The sequence below is a fragment of the Lissotriton helveticus genome, chromosome 5_1, assembly GCF_964261635.1.
Source record: "Lissotriton helveticus chromosome 5_1, aLisHel1.1, whole genome shotgun sequence".
Classification (NCBI taxonomy): Eukaryota; Metazoa; Chordata; class Amphibia; order Caudata; family Salamandridae; genus Lissotriton; species Lissotriton helveticus.
The window spans coordinates 270,444,082-270,467,762 of NC_136065.1; the positions used below are offsets into that span (position 1 = coordinate 270,444,082).

The 23,681-nt window shown below is 45.6% G+C and overlaps 1 protein-coding gene across 2 annotated transcripts in view; it reads left to right on the forward strand.

The window, feature by feature from the left end:
* Nucleotides 1-23,681, forward strand: part of CDK5RAP2 (CDK5 regulatory subunit associated protein 2) — an 841,564-nt gene that overhangs the window by 26,145 nt on the left and 791,738 nt on the right. For both annotated transcript variants that reach the window (XM_078642183.1, XM_078642184.1), the window contains exons 2-4: nucleotides 73-137; nucleotides 3,905-3,972; nucleotides 8,585-8,695. In XM_078642183.1, the coding sequence (XP_078498309.1) occupies nucleotides 73-137; nucleotides 3,905-3,972; nucleotides 8,585-8,695 (244 nt within the window). The remainder of the gene's footprint in view (nucleotides 1-72; nucleotides 138-3,904; nucleotides 3,973-8,584; nucleotides 8,696-23,681) is intronic.

The following is a 23,681-nucleotide window of genomic DNA, read 5'->3' on the forward strand; positions in this document are numbered from 1 at the left end:
TTCTTGTTTACTGCATATATTTTTTTATCTTTGAGCTTTTGTCAATCGTCTTATTTTTTTATTTTATTTTAGTGTGAATATTTCACAATTGCCTGATGTTGCGGAAGATGAACAAAGTCTTATTGCAACAAACTGCGGTAGGTATAAATAAAAATAGCTCAGTGTGGTAACGTTATAGGAATAGATCAAAGAGCAGGAGAGCATACTTTTGAGCTACTTTTAACAATACATAAGTGTTGATTTATTACATTTGTCATGAGGCTCATAAAAATACAAGTTTGCAAGCATTCCATTTCCTGATATTAAGGTAGCATGGCAGAAATATTTCACTTTTGTAGTTGATAGCATGATGATTGAAAATGTTAGTATTGCAACTATCCCGCACTCTTGCGGAATCCCAGAAGTTTTGACATGGAGTTTCAGTATCATAACAATGGGTTCCCCCATTACAGAACACACTAACATACATGAGTTACAGGAATTTTGGAGGGGTTGTAACTATTTGGCCTAGACCTACGGACTCATTGAAGGCTCCATTAAAGCCAGAGCTGAATCTCAACATTATCTAAGATTGCTACTCCTATGACTTACTCTACCTGTTATGTGACTGATTTAGGATGATATCACTTCGGAATGAGTGGAAGATTGCTCTTCTGGTGTTCTCGGAGAGTCAGTTGATGCAAAGCCACCCCTTTTTAACGTACTCCTGGTTTGTGCTTCTTCCTTCACTGACATGATGTTGTGGTGATGAGGATGTAATGTTACTACTCTGTGTAGCTGCTTACAAATCTGCCTGACTTCAGCCGGTTGGTGTGGTCTGTCTGACTGTCTTCAGCTGTGCCTTATTTCCCTGTTCATCTGTATGACATCAAGAAGATATGTCAGATGAGGACTCTAGCTTGTGCTCTCTGTATCTACAAGAAATAATGTTTGAGTATTGTGTTTTGATTAAGTGTACTAAGTTTGGCTTCTCTGGTGAGGTTGTGTTTTGTGGGGTGAACGTCTGTCTTTGAGGGAGAGCTCAGCAGGCAGCCGAAGTCCTTTAACTGTGTATCTGGACTTAGCTTATGCACTGCATCGTGCTATCTGATGTCTGACACCAGTCAACGCTTGTGCTTTGTATACTTCAGTGCTTTTGGGATCAAGAACCCTCTGTAGAGGTATGTAGCTCCAGGAACATCACTCAAGTATGTTAGGACACTCATGCAGTGCTATTAAGCAGGATGGTTGGGGAGAATTAAGGCATTTGCAGTGATGTAACGTGCATACATTTCTGTTTTTGTGTCTTATTGATTGCTTTGCATTGTCCTATAATGCCAGTGTACTAGACCACAGGGGGTGCAGTAACAGTGAAGGACATTGGGGCTCTTTGGTTATTAGTATCTGGTAGCCCACTTGTGTTGTACTATGCAAAGTATAACCTCTGTTTTAGGTCGAGCCTGGGCAGCGCATGCGCTGCTCTGCGATGCATGCTGTATTCAGGTAGGGACTTGAAGTTCTGCTCACTCCCCGCCCATATTTTTAATTGGCTTCTGTCATTGTCCACTGTGAACTGTGGCTGTTCATTGGTCAATAGGCTTAGTAGTCCCTCATTAGTACAGCCTTGTCTCATTTTGTAACCTCCCACGGCCACACCCTCTGTTAGGTGTTTCGTGACTCGGTAGGCTTTAATTACAGCCTTCGAGCACTATTTTCTCAAGAAGCTTTGTCTTGCTTGCTTTTACAGGCAGGACACACCCTCTCCTAACGCTTTTAAAAACATTTTTATAGCATGGGCGCTGGCATAGGCAAAGCAAATAGGTCCGACATTTGCGAGAATTTCAGCTATTGGCATAGTAAGTGATAATGCCCTTTAATATCTGTTTTAAAAACAACACATAAATAAAAGGCATTGTCATTTACAAAGCCTTTAGCTCAAGCTCTCCTAAATGCGAGACCTATTGCATTACAAATGCTTGTTGATTGCTTTACCTAGTGACAAATACATCTATGCTAAAGTAGAAAATATAGTTAAATCATTGTAAAGATTTTTTTTTCATGGACATTGATTGGGTGGACTTTCTGCCCAGAGTAATAAGTTATTGCTGTTCTTTTATTTGGAGGTGAAAGAGCAAGAACTTATAAAATTGTTTACTGCTATGTAAAGGGGAGAAAATGAGGAAGAAGAATGGATGAATTCTGAAGCTATCAAAAGATTAGTGGGCCTTTTACACATCCATGTAAGTGTGGTAGTGGAAAGACATAGGTTTGACATGTGCTATCAAGGAACTCTGACCTCTAGTTATTGGGGAGGACAATGGTTACAAGTTTGTTTCCAGCTTGCACCAAATGTAATGTGAAGTAAATGATGAGGGGCTCACGTACTATTAATCTGATGTGAAGTGGAGAGATTTGTTGAGCTGAACCAGGCCTAGTATATACAAAATTCCGACCACAGAAAGGATCTGGGGGGGGGGGGGGCAAGGAGGGTGGGGGGAGGGGGAAGGGGGGGCAGGGGTTGTTGTCACTTGTATGGTTCACGTGCAGAAGTTTGGGAGGGTGTATCTTAGGCTCACATTGGAAGGTACTGAGTGTCAAAGGCAAGGCTGTTCAGATGGCCTCTGTTTGGCCACTGTTTCTGCAATCTAAGACCTATCGGTGACTAAATTGGTGACAAGTTGATCGTTCTTGTAGCGTTGCAGTAATGCCAGTGTGTTTTACGAAAGAGCAGTTCTCTGACTCCGATACTGTTCTTGTTGAGGTTGATGATAAACTATCTGGTGCTCCGGTTTGTGTGGGAAAGGGACCTGTTCAGGTACATGATGAGGGTGCAGAGAAGGCGACTGTTAATGGATGTGTACTGTTTAGGAAGGATATTTTGGGGGAATTGTTTTAGTTCATGTGGTACATAATTGACAGCACATCTGGGGACTATTTTACGGGTAGTCAAATGGATTTTATATGGGCTGTCTGTTGTGGGGCTGGGTATCAATATCATGTATGTTCCGTTGTTTGCTTGTTAGCGAAGCATGTGTGGTACATCTTACATCTGTATTGTGTTTTATACCCTGATGTCCTTGTCTTGAGATGAGTGTGGTCTTGGGTCAAATGGGAGTCAATTGGTGGAGCTTGTCAAAGGAGGACTAACTAGTGATTCCCATGTTTTCTTTCTGTTCCAATCGAGCACTCCAATTTTCGGAATTTAGACTCCATCATTCCAAGACCTGGATCGTATTATAATGCCTGGACAGTGAAACCGATTGTCCACTGATATTTGGGTCACAATGCATTGCACTGCTTTCCGGACAAGTTAGCCTGTTTTACGAGCAGTATTCTCATCAGGTTACAGATCTAGAAAAGTTTTACACGATTAAGATCAATTGAAAAAGTATAGCAACATTTCTTCTTACGACAGGAAAGAGCATGGCCGCAGAATAAGAAAAGGTGGCTGGCTCCCAGCAGAACAAAGTGCTAATAGTTTTCTTGAAAGCTTGGCTCAGATGCGGGCTGAAACTCTCTGAAATTCATCAGACTAGTCTTATAAGTTTTAAAAGAGAGGCACCGGTGTACGGTGATGATTCTGCAGATGAGATGAGGACAGTCACTGTTGATCTGTTTGGTCTAGGATCGCTTTCTTAATGACATTTTGTTTGAGATACTGGCTTATCCCAGTTTTCACTAGGTTTTATTTTATAGAGTAACTAGATCACTGTTTATTTGCATCTTTTCTGACCTGTTCATAGTTGTTTTGTTATGTCTCAGTAGAGTCTTTCTGCATGTTTAATGACTAGAAGTAATAGCGTTGAAAGGCACACCTTAATTGCCTACCATTCATTTCATACATGGCACCCTCAATTGAATTCACCACTGGATTTTTGTAACTGCACTTTCAATCCCAGTTAATTTTTTTATGCTACTTTTCCAGACCTCTTAAGCTTTGCAGACCATAGATTGTTACCTATCCGAGCTCGAACCATGAAGGATTTTGAAAATGTAAGTTGCAAATGTATTACTATTGAATGCATTTTATTCTGATATGCAGCTTTGGGTTTCATTAACTACTTTGTTAATCTGTGTAAGAAATATGTCTTGGATATATTGACTTGAGGGTGGCCTTTTACTTCATATATATGAAAATATTTTGGGATTTGTTTGCACCCTGTCGCCTTCCCCCACAGATTGTTTTAATAAGATACAGACTGAGTATGATCAAAACCGATCATTTCTCTGGCACTAATCGGAAAAAAGGCCACATTGTAACTGTAGCACATTTTTTTTAAATAACTAGTTTTTTTTGTGCCTAGATACCCATATCTATGTTAGCAAAGGATGTAATATTGTTGGCCGGAACAGAAAAAGTTGACATTGTTGAAAAAGTATTTGCTCCATATTGTCAGATCACAGAAACGTTGAAATAAGTGCCTCAAAGACAAATATTGTGATAATAGATGTTCATTCTTAAATTAGAGACACTTTTCAAGTCCTGGTCTTTGGATTTAGATGTAGTTTTGATTGTCTGCGGATATTCGTAAAAGTAAAAGTAATCCAGTGCATTTTATGGGAGATACCCAGAAATGTATTTTGTATCAATCGAATGATGTACTGAATCAGATACGTGCATAGCGCTTCCCATTGTTTTATTCCATTGAAACCTGGTTGAAAGCTCATAATAAGAAATGCTTGTGGGGTATTCTAGAGCTAATACCTGCCATGAATTTGCAAATATTATGGAAGAGTATGAGAATGAAACATTGTTACACTAAACCTTTAACCCAAAGGGGCGTCTTCCTCAGGGTAAAACCAAGTGACTGCATAAACCCTAATTAGATTTTGTGATTACAGCTAAACTAAACTTTTAACTAAGAGTCAGGATAGATTGCTTACTACTTGCAGCAATCCCATGAAAAGGTCTCCGTGTGAGAGCTATTTTGTACAAAACTCTATGCATTGCCCAGGTTAGACATAGTCTGAAACATGTTTGGCACAAGGAATATAATCATGATAGGAATGTGATCAGTCTGCATTTCAGACATATTGCTTTCTGACACATTTAAGCAATAGGAAAGTCTATTTGTTGTTAAAAACAGATATGGGAAAAGGTAGTAGACTTTTGATTACACTCCACTAATCAAAAGTTTATTACTGAGTAGATATAAAACTAGCATATGATAATGTGTTAAAGATGAATACATTTTAGTTTAGTGGATTAAAACCATTGCAATAAAACATTGCAGGTAGTAAAAGATGAAAAAGTTAAAATCTGTTAACTTGGCAATTTTAGACCCATTGTGTTACAGAAAATAAAAAGAATGTTGATCTCCCAATTACCTTCCATTTTTCAAGGTTAATATGATATGTTTATGTCCATTGAAATTAGGCGATTCTGCGGCTGTGGTGATTTTTGCCAAATTCTGTATTTGCCACTTTTGCTACGTAATCCATTATCTGCATAATCTGCAGTTTTAACACAAAAAAATGTTTTCTAGCTCAAACGGATCAAAAGTTACATAAAATTTGGCGACTCGGGTTCCTGCACACTGCAGTGCTGTTCGCAAAGTTTGACTAGTCACCTTTAAGTCGCGTATTGCTGTATTTGGATGTTAAATTGTTATAATGAGGTGAACTTTATTTCCAGGAGTAAAAATGTCAAAAATAATGAAGTAATACTATCACAGAATGTGCCATATTTTACTGCATAATTTGGCTTTTCTTGCCGCATAACTTTTCAACCCTGCTGCATAATTTGGTCCATCACTACTGCATACTTCGAGTGTCCCTGAATAGATACAGTAATATATTTACTAAATTATTTAATTACTTTAATATCAACATTTAGAACTGTAAAAAATTGACTTTTCTTTTTAGATTCCGGCTAACTTATTTTCATTCTCTTTCCATATGTAAAATGAAATGCTAGCATGGTTAGGTCCAGACCAGATGGGAAATAAATAACTGCGTCCTTACACTTATGTATATTCTGTTGCAAAAATGAAGACTTTAATATTCGTCCATGATCAGAAAGTAAAGACCGACAAATTCATATTCTACACAAACCATCATAAGATGGAAAATAACACCAGGAACTACTCCTTTTCTCCATTATTGATATTATTAAGACGTGGAATTCAGAAAAATGTATTGCTTTTAAAAAAAAAAAAAATTGTTTATAAGCCGTATTAAAAGTAAATCATTAGTCTTTCTGGAGATCCCAGTTCTCCGGGCTGATCACTTTACCAGATCACTTATTTTCTGTTGAATGCTATTTTATACATTTCTACATTACTCTTTTCGGTCAACTGGCAAACATTATAACAACCACTCTATAGTGGACATCCCTCCCTCCACACAAACTAAAATTCATAATTTTGCAAATTATTTCACCTTATACCTCCAGAGCTTCCATGTCCAAGGATGTCTCCCTTCTCCTTTAGTATGTCCCCACTAATTAGTCAATTATCTTGAGTGCCCTCAGCCAGGAATGACTTGTGGTCTCCAGCGCTATGCATGCCATGTTGGACTAGCCATTTGCTTACAAAATATGTCTATTGTGAGCCATGAATAAGATAGATCAGTTTAAATGTCCTTTTCCATATACCACCCTGTTATTATTTTCAGCACAGGCTCTTAATGTTGAATCTATAAGCTAGTTGTTTACATATACTTCCAAAGTGTGTCCCACCTGTGATGGATGACTCTACATTGGAGGTTTCTATCCCATTTCGGCATGTAATTTCACATGTTTTCTGACATGGGGGAAATAAGGAACCAGTAGACGATGCACACCCATCTTCTAGACATCTGGTATGATGTGAGAACTTTCTTGCCTTCTGTCAATGACCTTGCTGCAGAATCTTTGACTCCAGACTGTAGCGCCAGGTGCCTGATTTGGAAGTAGTGAAATTTCCCCATTTCCGGTAGCCCATAGTTTTTTTTGTTTACGGTTTTTAAAAAGCCAAATTTGTCCTATGTGAAACATGATTGCTGTCACCTATTTTTGAATGTCAAAGAGCAGCTGCAAGAGCTGGGTCATGTGGGCGTGTGAAGGACTGCCCACCCTAAAGAAAGTGAATAATTTATTTTTCCAGCCGGATGCCAAACATATTCAAGAATAGTCATGATTTTTCTCTCTGGTGAGGGGGGTGTCAGAGAACTGACCAAAGCAAGGATAGGGACTATATCCATCTCATACCACACCCTTCGCAAGGGCTGAGTTGCCTTGCGAAGAGGCACAGAGACAGAAGCTGGCGATTGGGTAAATAAAAGGACAGAGTTAATAGATTAGGGATCTCAAAGGCTATTGATGAATACTGGATTACTAAAACACACAGGAGACGTTTCTCATGCCCCAAATTAGGAAGCTTTTAAATCAGTTCTTATAGGCTTAATGATGTTTGTGACTGCCACAATAAAGAGAGAGGCTGCCACAATAAAGAGAGAGAGTGAGAGAGAGGGGTTTGTTGGCACATTGAAAGTTGATCTAGAAAAAGCAGACAAGAGGCATAAATGCACTGTGGTGCAGGCGAACCTTAAGGCACTGACTATTATCAGAGGTCAGCTCAAAACCATTCAAATGAATAACGCTGAAGAGTAAACCAAACAAACATTAACGTTTTGAAGAATGGCAAAGTTAATATAACTTAACCTAACAAAGGAAAGTGGGTCTGTTAAAGAATTTTAAAGCCACACTTTAAGCCAAGGAAAGGAACAGAACATGGAGGACGGGGAAGCATACTTGGCAGACTTAACCATTTCCTCCCTTAAGAGACGATCAGGCAAAGGAGCTGGGGGGTGCCGACAGAAGAAGACAAGATTAGACTAGCTATCATCAAAAGCCTAAAAGCTAACAAGGCACCAGGTCTGGATGTCTTTACTACAGAATTTCTCAAGATGTACATTACTAAGCTCACATCCCAGCTGAGTAAGTTGTTTCTCTCTTTTAGGGACACAGACAGGGTAAACCCCCCCCCCCCTCATCAAAGAAGCCTCTATAGTGGGTATAAGCAAGGAGGGTATAGGTAATATGGCATGCAAGCTAATAACACTCCTGAGTTTGGATGTCAAAATGTATAGGATGGTTCTTGTGATTGATGCATTTGGGGTTACTACTTCCAAATCTGATAGATGAAGACCAGTTTGGTTTTGACCAAGGAAGGCTGACCTTTGACAAACAAAAAAAAACCTGCAAGACACAGAAAAATCTTTCAACAGGGTGACTGGATTTACATGAAGGTAGTGATGATGAGATTCAGTTTGGGAGATCAGTTTGTTCTCATAGTGATAGCAAGCTACTAAGCATTCAAGTTATAGGCATTGATAGATCGAGGTATGAACCTGTAGACCTACCTTGAAGCATGAGGCAGTAATGCCTAATGTCACCAATGTTATCTGAGGCTTTTAATATATTCGTTTGATAACTATGAATTTGTAAAGGGGCCCTGTGCAATCTTCTCCAGCTTATGTCCACTGTATTAGACTTACAGCCATTTGCATTAATGTTGTAAACACATTGTTTTCAAATGTTATATTTTAGTGTGAGAATACAGTTTGTCTTTCAGCCTTCATTATGACAGCCACTGATTAATGTTGCTCTTTCCTTTATAAACAGCAAATCACTGATTTGAAAAAAGAAAACTTTAACTTGAAGCTTCGAATATATTTTCTAGAAGAACAAGTTAAGGAAAAATTTGATGGTGCCAATGAGAATATCTACAGAACTGTAAGTGTAAAAAGTAGAAAATCTCACAAAAGTTTGATATAGTAGTATTACACGTCATGTGTTGCTTCAGCGAGGCACTTTACTGCATTGTCTTTGTCTGTAATAGCCTTCTAATACTGGAAGTATCACGCGTTCTTAGTTTTAAGGTGTCGGCTGCAGTAAGCGTTCATCCTTACAAATTTTAATTCACAGAATACTGATGGTCTTGCTGGTAGTTGGTGCACTTCGACCTGTTTTTTTAACTGCGTTTGACTTCCCCTGTGTTAGTCACTTGTTTTCCTCTGTCTGTTGACAAAAGTACCAGTCAGCCCCAGAAATATCCGGTGCCTTTCGGATGTCTGTTGCAGTTTAAAGGCATCATACACGCTTATCTAGTTTGGAGCAAAACCTCTCATCTAAACATAGGGCTATGCTGGTATCAGTGTGGTGTTTCCACTAGTTCATTTCAGAATCTTCTAGGCAGGCTGAATCTTCCCTCTATATTGCTTCTTGTAAAATGGTTCTGGGTCCACCCGGTTGCCCTTATTCCTGGCAACAGAAGGATCAGGAAGGATAAAGGACCTTTTGTATATTATGTTGTGGGTTTAGGCTATTTATATTGCCTTTATTTTTTTACAAGCTTTCATAAAAGTTGTATATCAAACTTTCATATTTTATCAATGATAGGTATACCATTAGTAAGAGCATGCCTTTAATCGAGAGCTGGTTCCTTAATTAGTACAAAGCATCATTTATTTAACAGTTGACTTGTGTTTCGCCCCTTGTGCTAAGTGGCTTGGGAGTTTCTCAAATCTGGAAGTATTTATTATGCAAAACTATGTTAGTATTTATATAAAACAATTTTAAGATTGTGGACACCAGCAACCGTGAACACACTGCATAATGCGAACAAGAAACTGTGGTATTGATCTCATAGCATGCATAGGGTAATTGGATTAGATGTGTTGGAAGTAGAAAAAGTGTAATATATGAGCTGAGTCTGGCCTAAAAAACAAGCATTTGCAATGCAATAGGTCTCGCATTAGGAAAGTGTGAGCTATTGGTATTGTAAATGACAATTCTTTTTAATATGTGTTGGCTTTGAAAATATATAAATTAATAGCATTGTTATTCACAAAGCCAATAGCTTACACTTTCCTAATGCGAGTCCTATTGGCTATGGCAATGCTTGTTGGTAGCAAGCAAGGACAGTGCTGTTGTGGTGCTGAGTGATGATGTGGTTGGGCTGAGTGATGTGGTGGTGTATTAGAGTGATGTGGTGGTGTATTAGAGTGATGTGGTGGAGTCCAAGAGTGATGTGGTGGTGTCCCCGAGTGATTTGGTGGTGTCCCTGAGTGATGTGGTGGTGTCCCTGAGTGATGTGGTGGTGTCCCTGAGTGATGTGGTGGTGTCCCTGAGTGATGTGGTGGTGTCCCTGAGTGATGTGGTGGTGTCCCTGAGTGATGTGGTGGTGTATTAGAGTGATGTGGTGGTGTATTAGAGAGATGTGGTGGTGTCCCCGAGTGATTTGGTGGTGTCCCCGAGTGATTTGATGGTGTCCCCGAGTGATTTGGTGGTGTCCCCGAGTGATTTGATGGTGTCCCTGAGTGATGTGGTGGTGTCCCTGTGTGATGTGGTGGTGTCCCTGAGTGATGTGGTGGTGCCCCTGAGTGGTGCCCCTGAGTGATGTGGTGGTGCCCCTGAGTGATGTGGCGGTGCCCCTGAGTGATATGGGGGTGCCCCTGAGTGATGTGGGGGTGTTCCTGAGTGATGTGGTGGTGTTCCTAGAGTGATGTGGTCGTGTTCCTAGAGTGATGTGGTGGTGTTCCTAGAGTGATGTGGTGGTGTCCCCGAGTGATGTGGTGGTGTCCCGGAGTGATGTGGTGGTGTCCCTGAGTGATGTGGTGGTGTCCCTGAGTGATGTGGTGGTGTCCCTGAGTGATGTGGTGGTGTCCCTGAGTGATGTGGTGGTGTCCCTGAGTGATGTGGTGGTGTTCCTGAGTGATGTGGTGGTGTTCCTGAGTGATGTGGTGTGTGAGGTTGTAAGGGTGTGTGAGGGTGTGTGAGGGTGTGTGAGGGTGTGTGAGGGTGAGTGAGGGTGTGTGAGGGTGAGGGGGTGTGAGGGTGAGAGTGACGAGGTGAGGGTGATGGGGTGAGGGTGTGTGAGGGTGAGGAGGTGGGAGGGTGACGGTCCGAAGTAAATGGTGGCAGGGCAGGCATCATAAGACAGAGAGAAGAGACTGCGGGGTGACTGCGTTGGTCAGTTTCAGAACAAGGAGGGGCAGAGTCAGCACAGTCTGCGAGGGATCAACGTGTCTAGAGGCAAAGCATAGCGGATGTTGCATTGCAGCTAGCAAGTCGAGTGTTTTCAAGCTGAGTGTCCCTAGAGAGATGGCAACACAGCAACAGCATTGGAGGAGCAAGGCTACTGTAAACAAGCACGGTAGGCTTTCACTTTCATCCAGAAACAAGCTCTCTGCATTGCTGTGGCGGAGGGGGAGGGGGGGGAGCGCCATCCTTTGAAGTCTGATGCCCAGGCACAGACAAATGGTGGTGCGCGATGTGCACGCGGGGGAGCGGCAGCCTTTGAAGTCTGATGCAGAGGTACAGACAAATGGTGGTGTGTTATGTGGCTGGCTCTGTTCACGCGCATAGATCACATGAACTGTATGCGATCCGCAGCCGTTTTGGTAGACTTTTCTTTTCCACTTACTATAATCTCGCCGGAGCAATGCGCAAGCGCATTGGCTCAGGCGAGACCTAAAAATAAGTGACGGGGTGCAGGTCGAGCCTACAACAGCGCATGTGCTGCTGTAGGAAATCGACCTCTTGGAATCGCTTAAGCTTTTAGACAAGCTTGTGCATGTGGTGCTCACACGCCATTGGCCTTTGCGTCTGGCTTCAGCACGCAATTGGCCAAAGGTGTGTGGAGGTCCCAGCTTCTTCTGAAATGTTTACTCCCAGAGAGTTTTGCTCTCGGGAGCCCGCAGTGGCACGCAGGGACCATGTGTTTTTAATCACCATGGCCGTGCTTGTCTGTTTATACAGTGGCGTGGGGATAAATGCCTGTAAATCATGTATTACTGAGGCGAGTGGGAAATAATTTGGGTCCACCTCCTCTTTCTCATCTTTTATGTTTTTAACTCTTCTTTCTGAGTAGCTATTCGCCTGCCACTCGTGCATGGCAGCATTTGGTTTTGTATGTTCTCCCTTCGTGTTGCCACTCCTCTCTCGCATACCGGGATGCAAGGCTTAGCGACCTGAGGCGAGTGGGAAATAATTTGGGTCCACCTCCTCTTTCTCATCTTTTATGTTTTTAACTCTTCTTTCTGAGTAGCTATTCGGCTGCCACTCGTGCATGGCAGCATTTGGTTTTAGCACGTTCTCCCTTTGTGTTGCCACTCCTCTCTCGCATACCGGGATGCAAGGCTTAGCGACCTGTGCACTGGCTCAGTCAACCAAAGCACATCCCTTCCGGCCTCCACGTGAGGTGAGAACAAGTCCTGAAGTAAATACTTGAGCGGCCAGGCCGCAAAAAGTCTAGGGGCTGGGAACGAGCGTGGCGGTCCGCATGATAACAGGGTCGTGTTATCATGCGGACCGCCACGCTCGTTCCCAGCCCCTAGACTTTTTGCGGCTCGGCCACTCAAGTATTGACTTCAGGACTTGTTCTCACCTACATCATTCCATTACCTGTGATTGGTGCTTTATCTACATTTCGGGGTTTATACTACAGACATCCTCTTGCTATTTATCATATATCGTTTATCTAAGATTTTATTACTTGTATTGTCTGTGGATGACGACCATTCTACTAAGACAGCTTAGTTCTTTTACATCGGATGGGTTGGAACCGGCTTCTTTCAAGATAGCTTTACTATTTACTTTTTATTATCATCTCGAAGACAGCTTTCCAGTGCTCATCAACAATATATGTAATATAGGTTCAAGACAAGATACTTCGAATTCTGGTCAACAAGCCAGGCCCCGTTTTGTCACGGTTCCATTCATCTATTTAGCTTTGAGAAAGTCGTGGTACGGATTTGTTGTACCGACGAAACACGGGTTGGCTGTTTCTGTTGATGCTTGGGCTTTTTTCTATGATGCTTCTTGAATAAACGGAATAACAAACGTATAAGGACGTTTTGCTTCTGTATCCTGTCCAAGAATGAAGATTTAATGATGCTATGAACTGGGCTTGGGCCATCCCTTGCTATACAAACTTTTGTGATTAACAAGTCACTTGTTTTCTATTTGCATATAGGATTGTGCTCTTTTGACCCTTCTGTTTGTATGCATTTAGTTTTAGCTTATTTGTATTCATCCAGATAGCAATATCGCGAAGACCGCCCTTAAAATTGTCAAAGGCCTCTACTGTCTGCTCTTGGTAAGAGAAGACCAGCTGTGTTTCATCGGTATAGTAAATTGCTCTGACACCCCAGTTGGCAATTAAGTTAAAGAGAGGGGCCAGATACACATTAAAAAGTAAGGAACTCCGGGCTGAGCCACACCAAAGAGTTTTCGGTTTGGACGAAAATGGGCGAAGAACGACTTTTTGACAGCGGGCGCTCAAGTAGGACTGCAGCCAGGCCAGCACCTTCCCACCCAGGCCGATGTTTTCCAGTCTCTGGAGCAGCCTAGTCATATAGAGCTCTGTATAGTGCAGTTTGTCTTAGAGGAAATTCTTAGGTCCTATGGTGGGTAATTTTGTAAATCTGTTTTGTTCTTCCATTTTTGCACGTCGTTTTTGTGGGTTGCCAATATAATACCATAGTTTTGGTCAAATTACTGGGAGTTTTTCTGAGTACCCAAGCTCCCACTTAGTTGATCTTGCTGCCTACCACAGGTATTTAAAAAATTTTTTTTTATTAACCAAGACATATAGGGCAATAATACAGACAGATAAATGATATACATCATATGGACCGTGAGAGCAAACCGACCCATTTCCCCATTCAGATCACAGAGAAGTAATAGACATATTGACAAATCAGTGTTATTAAGCTTCAAATGTCCAAGCTACATCATTCAGAGGCACTACCATTGTCCTCATAAGTCGGAGGCTCGCAGATATTACCACGGAACTTATTCCAGGCCCCCAAATATTCTCCCATTTCTTGGGACATCCATGATGTACCAACACAGATTTCTCTGCCACCATCATCTCATCCATATCTTTGCACCATTTACGGAGGGTAGGCAGTGTCTGAGCCCCACAGTAGGGCGCTGTTCCGTTTCGCAACCATCATACCCAACATCACCCAATCCTGCTGGCAGTGGTTCAGATCGTTCGGCTCCCATACGTTCAACAAACAACGCCGGGGCTCCGGCACCAGGGACACGTCCACCGTTTGGGAAATGGTACGCATGACTGCCACCCAATATCCCGCTACGTGTTTACAGTCCCAGAGGGTATGATAGAATGTCCCCTCATCGCCACAACGCCGTAAGCAATATTCATGGGGGGCAGACCCTATTCTGAATAGTGTCGTTCTGTTATAGTATGTGCGGTGTAATATTTTGAGTTGGACAAGTTTGAGTCTAGAGGGTATTGCCGTTTCTTGGGGGGACGAAAGGGCCTCCTGCCATTCAGAGTCATCAAATTCTCCCACGTCACTGGACCAAGTCTGTCTTAGTGTGGATGTCAAGTCCGGAAGGTTATTAATCAATTTCCGGTAGGTCAAAGAGGTGGCCCTATCCGACATAGACTCAGTCAGAAGCCTGTCTTCCAGAGGGGAAGAGTCCTGTAAAACAGTACCCGCAGGCATAGCCGACTGGAGTGCATGTCTAATTTGGAGGTATCTGAACTTCTCCGTCTGCGCCATTTCGTAATGGGCCTGGAGGTGGGAGAAGTCCACCACCCTTCCTCCCTTCCAGAGGTCACCAACCACAGAAATGCAGATATTATCCCAGTCCCGGAACCCTGCACTATAACGAAGGAAGCCTAGTCTGTAGGAGTCCCAGAGTGGCGTCATCTGCGTAATTGTTCCAGAGCATTTAAGACACCTATTTGCCTTATACCAAAGGTGTACCGAGTGTCGCGTGGGCCCAAGTAGATCCGATGGCATGCAGCGGCTGTACAGATTTCTCAGCAGTCCTCTGCCCTCTAGACACTGTCTGTCTGCCAGGTATGCCGGATCGGTCTGCGGGGCATGTAACCAGCAATTTATCTGTTTAAAATGGGCCGCCCAATAGTATAATTCCACATTTGGAAGCGCTATTCCTCCGTCATACCAACTCTTCGTTAACTTCGCTTGCGCAATGCTTGGTGGCTTCCCATCCCACAAAAGAGTGGAAACAGTCGTAGCAATAGCCTTGAAATAAGAGTCAGGGACCAGAAACGGCGTGTTCTCAAGGACATATAGAAATCGCGGGAGCGCCATCATTTTGTATAGTGCAGCCTTGCCCAGGAGCGTAAGAGGGAGAGTGCGCCAGACTTTAACGTCTCGCTTAAAGCGCTCCAGATGGGGACCGAGATTTAAAGTGTAGAATTCGTTTGGGTCCGACGCGATGTAAATACCCAGATATTTGAATGCTGTCGCAGTAGTTCGCAGGGGGCAGCTCGCAGGAAGAACAGGAGGAGGGCCGGTCAGGACATGGAGAATGAACTTGGACCAGTTTATTTTATAGCCAGACACTCTACCGAATTTCTCGCAGATGTTCGGCATTTCTAGAATGGATTTCTTGGGGACAGTAAAGTACAGCAAGATGTCGTCCGCATACAGAGATATGCGGTCTTCCCACGTATTAGTCCACGAAAGTCCCTTGATAGAGGGTTCCCATCTGATCCAGATCGCAAGTGGTTCTAGAATCAGGGCAAAAAGCAGCGGGGACAGCGGACATCCCTGTCACGTACCCCAGCAAAGCGGGAAGTCGCGAGAGATGTGTCCATTAGCCGCAGGATGCGCCAAGGGTTTGTTGTAAAGAAAGCCAATCCAGGCGCAGAATTTAGGACCGAAGCCCATATGGCGTAACACCGCAAACAAGTAAGTTCATTCCACGGTATCATACGCCATAGTGGCGTCTAAAGAGAGAATGACAGAAGGCTCCTGAATACAGGATGCGCGCGCCAAGACCGCGTGAAGCCTGCCCAGATTAAGGGCCATGCTACGGTGCGGCATGAATCCAGATTGATCCGGATGCACCAAAGTGGAGAGGTGGGGGGTCGGCCGCAACGGCAGAAGTTTGGCTAAAATTTTGGGTTCAGCATTTATCAGGGATATTGGGCGATAAGAGGTGCAGTCCGTTTCCGGTCTGCCGGGTTTATGAATCGCAACTATAGTGGCAAGGCGCTGGTCTCGCGGCAACTCTCCTATCAAGAAACATTTCAAGCAAAAAGGAAGCAGATGTCTGCGCTGTCTTTTTATATAGCTCTACTGGGAATCCATTAGGCCCCAGCGCCTTACCAGACGCAAGTGAGTAAGTGAGTAAGTCGCGATTTGCAACTCCTCTACAGTGATGTCCGCCTCCAACAGGAGTGCCGCCTCAGGGGAGAGACGAGGGATAGTTAAATCTTTGATATAGTCATACGCCTCTTCCGACGTGTAAGTCGCCCGCGGGGCATACAGTCGCTCATAATGATCAGCCAAGATATCAACTATACCATCAGGTTTAGAGACCATGGAGCCTGTGGGGGAAAGCAGCTGTGCTATGACCCTGCACGCTCTTGCTTTCTTGTCTAGCCAGGCTAGCATCTTTCCTGCTTTATCACCCAATTCGTACACCATATGCCTAGTTGCTTGGAGGTGAGCTAACGTACTTTCCTTTTGATTTGCCACATAAGCCGTCTGTCTAACCTGGACCATGAGGGCGGTTTCCAGCGACGGGGACGCCGCCTGTTCCGCCAGTGCAACAGTCAGTTCTTCCTCGAGGGCATCAAGGTCTGCCCGTTGCGCCCGTTTGTGATCTGTAATAGAGGCTATCGCTTGCCCACGTAGGACCACCTTATAAGCCTCCCAGAGCGTGCTGGGGAGGCCACCGACCCGGCATTCTCCTGAAAGTATTGCCTAGTTGCGACGGTGAGTTGTTTCATGATGGGCCGCACATGTAGGAAACCGGCATGAAGCGGGAACATACGCTTTCTAGAAGTCTGGTGATGCGTGTATTTTAATAGCAATGGAGAATGGTCCGATATGCCCCTAGGGCGAATAACCACCTCTTCTATGCCCGGCAGGCCATCAGCTGATATTAGAAAATAGTCAATGCGTGAGAGACAGTTGTGGACCCCGGAGAAGTAAGTGTATTGTTTCTGTTGAGGGTGTTTGTACCTCCAACTATCCATGAGCCCTATAGCATCTATGAAGCCAGATAGATGTCGCCCACCCCGCACCCCATATCTGGCAGGAAATCTGTCGAGTGTACCGTCCACTATGTCGTTGAAGTCGCCCCCCATGAGTAGCGTCGCAGCGGGCAATGTTAACAGGAGTGCTGTGAGTGCGGAGTTGGCTTGTGTATGAAGGGCCGGTGGGATATAAACAGAAACCATATTAAATAGTCGCCCCTCCCACTAACATGTAAGTGCTGCAAAGCGGCCTTGATCATCAATTCGTGTCTGGCGTACCACCAATGGGAAATGTTTCCTGATAAGTATCCCCGTACCCCTAGAGCCGGAGGAAAACTCCGCATGGGTGGCCATTCAGTATCCCCACCTGTCCATAGCTTTGACCGTCGAACCCATGAGGTGCGTCTCCTGCAGTAGCACCACTGCAGGTCCACATCGTTTTAAGTACTGTAACACTAAACCCCTTTTCACTTTGTCTCCCAATCCACGGACATTCCATGACAATAACGTTAAAGCTGTTTGGGGAGTCTTGGACTCCTGTGAAACATGTTCAGCCATCAAACATATGTAAGATTGGCAAGCATGTCAGGTCATATTTTCTACACACAGATCCATCATGAAAAAATAGCGTTGCCCCAGGAACATTGCCTAAAACCAATTGAAAAAGGTCAAACACAACACGTATCCTCTCAACCCAGTCCCCACCCCCCCTCCCTGCCTCCCTGCCTAGCAAGCCTGAAACTGCCCGCCACCCCAACTCAGCAGAGTGCTTCAACCCACCCAAAAGTGCAATACTTGCTTGTCGGGGGTATTGAGCTCCGTAAGGCACTAGCCCTTCTCGAACCCCAAGGCGTACCTCAGTCCAAAAGCACAGAAACAGTTCAGTCCAGGAGTCTATTCAGCCGTTCATTGCCACAGGGAACACCAGAACCTCTGACTGATCTATTCTTCTTCGGGTGATGGTACCTGGCTGGATCCTCGGCTCCTGGAACCCCGCTTCTCCGGATCTTCTTCTTCTTCCTTGCGGCGATGTGAACCATTTCCTCGCTCAGCGCGACCCGCCGGACGCCATCCTTCCAACCAGTCGTGAGCGGACTCAGGTGTATCAAAGAACCAGGTTCGGCTGCCGGCTACCACTCGCAATTTTGCAGGGAAGAGCATAGAGTACGGTATTTCCTTTTCCCGAAGTAGTTTTTTGACGTCAAAGAAGCTTCGCCTGCGCCTCGAGACCGCTGCAGTGTAATCTGGGAAAAAGTTAACAGTTGAGTTCAAAATACGTATTGGAGGCGAAATGCGTGCCGCTTCTAAGATAGCGTCTCTTTCTCTAAAATTGAAGAGTCGAGCCAGAACTGGCCGAGGGGGTGCCCCCGGCTTCGGTCTTTCTCCTGCACCCTGTGGGTGCGCTCCACAGAGAAAAAATGAGAGAGTCCCTTAGGCTGCAGTGTAGATTTGATCAGCTCTTCAACATACAAAGCCATCGCCTGGGCGCCTTCAGATTCTGGAATACCTATAATTGTGACGTTGTTCCGTCGTGCACGCCCTTCTTGATCATCAAGCTTGTCAGCGAGTGTCTTGTTGTCTTTCTCAAGGCGCTCGACCGCCACCTGCAGCTCTGAGGTATACTCAGCCAAAGATTTCGCGACCACCTCCACCTCTCGCACCCTAACCGACATTTTGTGGAGGTCCGCCCGGAGCAGGGAGGCATCAGTGGATATTGTTCCCACCGTGGTTTGGACGTTGGCAAGGGCCTGCATAATGTCCTCAAGCGTGATTTTAGGGGCGCCGTCCCCATCCGGCGTCTTATGTCGCGATGAGCGCCCCTCCGGCGCCGTGGGTGAGTGCTTGCTGTAGGCATACTTGTCCAGCTTTTGCTGTGCGGTCTGGTTCCTGGGACCTCCGCCCGCCATGGTCTGGCGGCGCAGCTTGTTGTCAGGGGCTCGAGTCCGACCGTAATATAAGGTGCAGGAAAGACGCGCACTAATCAGACAGGAGGCCGAGGGGGGGGGGGGGGATGAAGGAGCATTCAACACCCCACAAAGCCAACCGTCAATATGGCTGGAGAGTGACAACTCCGGCTTATTCCACACCTCGTAGGCAGGTGCAAGGTCAGGCGCAGCACAACGCAAGGACGTCGCACAGTCAACCCCAGAGTATCAGCACGATCTGTCCCCAAGCAGTTCAGGTGTGGTGCTCATGCATTGAAGGGGGCCAGAGCAAAATCCATCCCCCGGCAGGCCAGGCGTGGTAAGCCAAAACTCTCAAGGACGTCGGCGCAAAAGATGAGGGAGGGGCGTTATCCCAGCAGGCCCGCTCCCCGAACAAAGGCACGGCGTCTCCCCCGGAGGGTTAGCTCGAGTTATAGGGGCACAGGGTAGTGTGTGGCCGGAGGGGGCCGCAGTGATATTATGGGCAGCACTTACTTCCGCAGATGAACTACGTGCGCGAAAGCTGCGGTCCGGTCTCCAGAGCGGCTCAATTCCAGCAAAGACAGAGAGCAGTGACCCCGGGCAGCAGGGGCATCATGAATCGGAGGGCTCACCGCAGGAGAAAAAAGGTAAGAGGTCCCCTGCTGGCGAGAGAAGTCGAGGTAGGAGCAGCCACACGGGGTTATGTGCAAAAGAAATCCTTGCCCTTCACCAGGCCGCAGCAGACTCAAAGTCGGGCAGGAGCACCACTCGAGTCCCCGGTCCAGCAAGTAGGCCGCTCCCCCGCCGTCGGGAATTGCAGACGCAGGCAGTGACAGATTTACACCGGAATGCCACCGGTAGACGTCACTTGCTTTCGGACGTGAGTTCCAGCCGTTGGGGCACTGGAAGTACAGGATAAATGATCGGATTGCTGAGAAGGGCTAGGACTACCTCGGAGCCCAAGGATTAAGCGGCCATCATGGTCGGCCGCAAGCCACGTCCCCTACCACAGGTATTTTGAAGTAAGCACTGTTTTCATTATGTAAGTTTGCAGGGATTGAGGAAAATATTGGACAACATGACTGTGTCCTGCTAAGAAAATATATTTGCAGAGTTCTGGTAAAGCTGTCTAGAGATTCTCTTGTCTCTTTTGGGTACATAAGCACATTGTCTGCAATAAGTGATTTATTAAAAGAGCCATCCTTTGCTTTTTATGCATTCCCTCTCCATTATGACACTATCCATTTGTGATAGAGAGCAACCTTGCCTCTGAAAAGCAAGTGCATCAGAAGATTAGTTAAAGACTGAATCTTAGCTGCAGGTTTGCTAAAAATGTCTCCAACATGGCTCAAAAACGCCTAACCCAATTCAGTGCATTCAAAGGTAAAAGGATTACATTGCTCCAAAAGGATTAGATTGGTTGTATTTTGGAAATGGTTTAATATTAATGGTTTTCAAAAAGAAGGCTCTGTACAACACAAAGAGTTGTCGGTTGTTTAATTCCTTATGGATAAATGAGATGTCTGCATCAGACCTAATCAATGGGACATTGCCACCTTGCAATACACCGTTAAAGCGTTTGACTACTCTGAGAGAGCTGGTATTCCCATACAACATTCTATGTAATTTGAGTGTGTTGCCTTTTGCCCTTGACACCTTTCTGCTTTGAATGCTCACAATTGCTTTCTCAATCTAACATGGAGAGATTAATATATCCCGCCTTTTTGTGGCTCTCTTAGAGTGTTGTGGGAGAGACAAATTTCAAAGTCCCTAAGTACTCTCAAAATCTGTTTACTGTAGGGCCTCTACTGGGCATCATCCCTTCACCTTATGTTAGGACCTTAAAGTTCACACTTCTGTTCATCCTAATCTTGCCTGCCTTCTGTTGGCCCGCTCTCCCTTATCTCTCCTATTTCTTCATTTGAGTTATTTGCATCAACTTCACCTCCTACTTTGAGATTTTGTGGCTACATCAAGATCTGAAGAAAGTTCTTCCATACATAAACCAATTTATACTACAACACCCTATTGTTTATAATGTGCTCCATCTTTAGACTTTCCCTTTTCTTACTTGTCCCTGCTGCCATGCTTCTCCCTGATTGTGGCCTTAAAGTACTCACATGATATTGCTTTCATGACCTCCACATTATGATCTTCTTACAATTTGTTTTGTTTACTATGAGCTATTGTTTCCAACATGACTGCAATGTTGTGTAACCTATCAATCAATCATGGAATTGTAAGCGCGCTACTCACCCGTGAGGGTTTCAAGGCACTGAAAGGGGGGGGGGGGGTAGGTGCGCAGCTACGTTCAGCGGAAGAGCCAGGTCTTGAGAGTCTTCCTGAAGGTGTTCAGTGAGGGGGCGTGTCTGATGTCTGCCGGTAGCTCGTTCCAGGTCTTGACTGCAATGTGGGTGAATGATCTTCCGCCTGCTCTGGCTCTGTGGATGTGCGGGGTTTCAGCCAGTGCGAGGTTGGCAGATCGGAGGTTTCTTTTGGGTACATGGAAGTTTATTCTGGCGTTGAGGTATTTGGGTCCGTTGTTGTATAGGCATTTGTAGGCATGGGTGAGGATCTTGAAGGTGACTTTCTTCTCCACAGGGAGCCAGTGGAGTCTCCGCAGGTGTTGGCTGATGCGTTTGTGCCGGGGGTGTCAAGGACGATTCTGGCCGTGGGGTTCTGTATTGTCTGGAGTTTGCGGAGAAGGGACTTGTTGATACCGGCGTAGAGTGCGTTTCCATAGTCCAGTCTGGTAGTGAAGAGTTAGTGGGTGACTGTCTTCCTTGATTCCGGGGTGATCCATTTGAAGGTCTTTCGGTGTATGTGGAGGGTGTTGAAGCAGCTGGAGGTGACAACGTTGACCTATCGGTTCATGGTGAGTGATGAGCCGAGTATGATGCCGAGGTTTTTGGCGTGGTCTGCGTGGGTAGGTGGGCTTCCGAGGGCGGTTGGCCACCAGGTGTTGTCCCATGCTAAGGGGGTTGTTCCAAGGACGAGGACTTCTGTCTTCTCAGCTTTGAGTTTTAGGCAGCTGTTGGTCATTCAGAATGCAACGTCTTGCACTCCCTTCTGGAAATTGAGCTTTGCAGTGGTGGGGTCTGTGGTGAGGGAGAGGATGGGTGTTGTCGGCGTAGGATACGATGTTGAGGGTCTGTTGTCGGACGATGGCTGCTAGGGGGGCCATGTGGATGTTGAAGAGGGTAGGGCTCAGTGATGACCCCTGTGGGACTCCTCAGGTGATTTCCGTGGGGGTGGAGAGGAAGGGTGGTAGTCTGCTTCTTTGGCTTCTTCCGGTGAGGAATGATCATATCCAGTCCAGGGCGGTTTCTTGTATGCCGGCTTCGTGTAGTCTGGCGACTAGTGTGCGATGAGAGACCGTGTCGAAAGCTGCTGACAGGTCGAGGAAGATGAGGGCTGCGGAGGGGCCTTGGTCCAGGAGGGCGCGGATGTCGCCTGTGGCGGAGAATAGGGCCGTTTCGGTGCTGTGGTTGCTTTGGAATCCGGATTGGGATGAGTTGAGGACGGGGTTCTCTTCGATGAATTGTGTCAGTTCCCTGTTGACTGCTTTCTCTGCTACTTTGGCTGCGAAAGGGAGGAGCGAGATGGGTCGGTAGTTCTTGAGGTTGGTGGGGTCGACCGTGGGCTTTTTTTTTTTTTTTTTCAAGACCTTTAATGTATATTTCAAATTGACACAGCATAGAGCCTACAACCCCGAGGGCCGGCTGCGGTACATATGGGCACATAGCGATAGGCTCAGAACAACACAGCCATTCAGCCGACATCCCGGGGGCTCGGCGGCGCGTTAGCAAGGTGTGCACAAAACAGCCAGAGCTGCGTATCGGATAATCTATAGGTCTATGGTATTTTCATTGTAAACAAACATAACTAAGTAAAGCAGAGGAAACATCTATGTGAACAATTGCAGTCAGCATTCTTTGCCACAGAGCACGCGTGGCATGACAGTAATCGAATCCACCCTCACCGAGTGATGACCTGCCTGGTCATAGCCATATCCGCCGTCGGGGAAGTACATAATTCGCCCCTATATGCATTCCATCGACCCCACTTCTTATCCCAGACTCCTGGGCAACCCCTGGTTTTGTAAACTGATTTTTCCGACAGCATGCACACATCCATTGCAGCTACCCACCTAATCAGGAGCGGTTTATGTGGCGAACCCCAATGCATAGCTATCTCACGCTTTATGAGGAGGAAGCTCAGGTCCGCCCAGCGCTGTTCTATCACTGTGAGGTCTGTGGGGTCCCATATACTAAGAAGCGCGCACTTGGGAGTCAGAGGGACCGGTTTTCCTAGGGCATCAGTCATTTTCAGGACAGCTCGGCGCCAGAGGTCGTGGACTACAGGGCATTCCCACAGGATATGATAGAAAGTGCCAGTTGAGCCACAGTGACGATCAATCAATCAATCAATCAAAGACATTTATAGAGCGCACTACTCACCCGTAGGGTCTCAAGGCGCTAGGGGGGGGGGGTGCCGTTACTGCTCGAACAGCCAGATCTTGAGCTTCTTCCTGAAGGAGAGGTGGTCTTGGGTCAGGCGCAGGTCGGTCGGTCGGGAGTTCCAGGTCTTGGCGGCCAGGTAGGAGAAGGACCTTCCTCCTGTTCTCGCTCTTCGGATGCGAGGGACGGCGGCGAGGGCGTGGCTGGTTGATCGGAGGTGGCGCTTGGGAGCGTAGAAGTTGATTCGGTTGTTGAGGTAGCTCGGGCCTTGATCGTGTAGGGCTTTGTGTGCGTGGGTGAGGAGACGGAAGGTGATTCTTTTGTTGACGGGGAGCCAGTGCAGGTCTCTCAGATGTCCG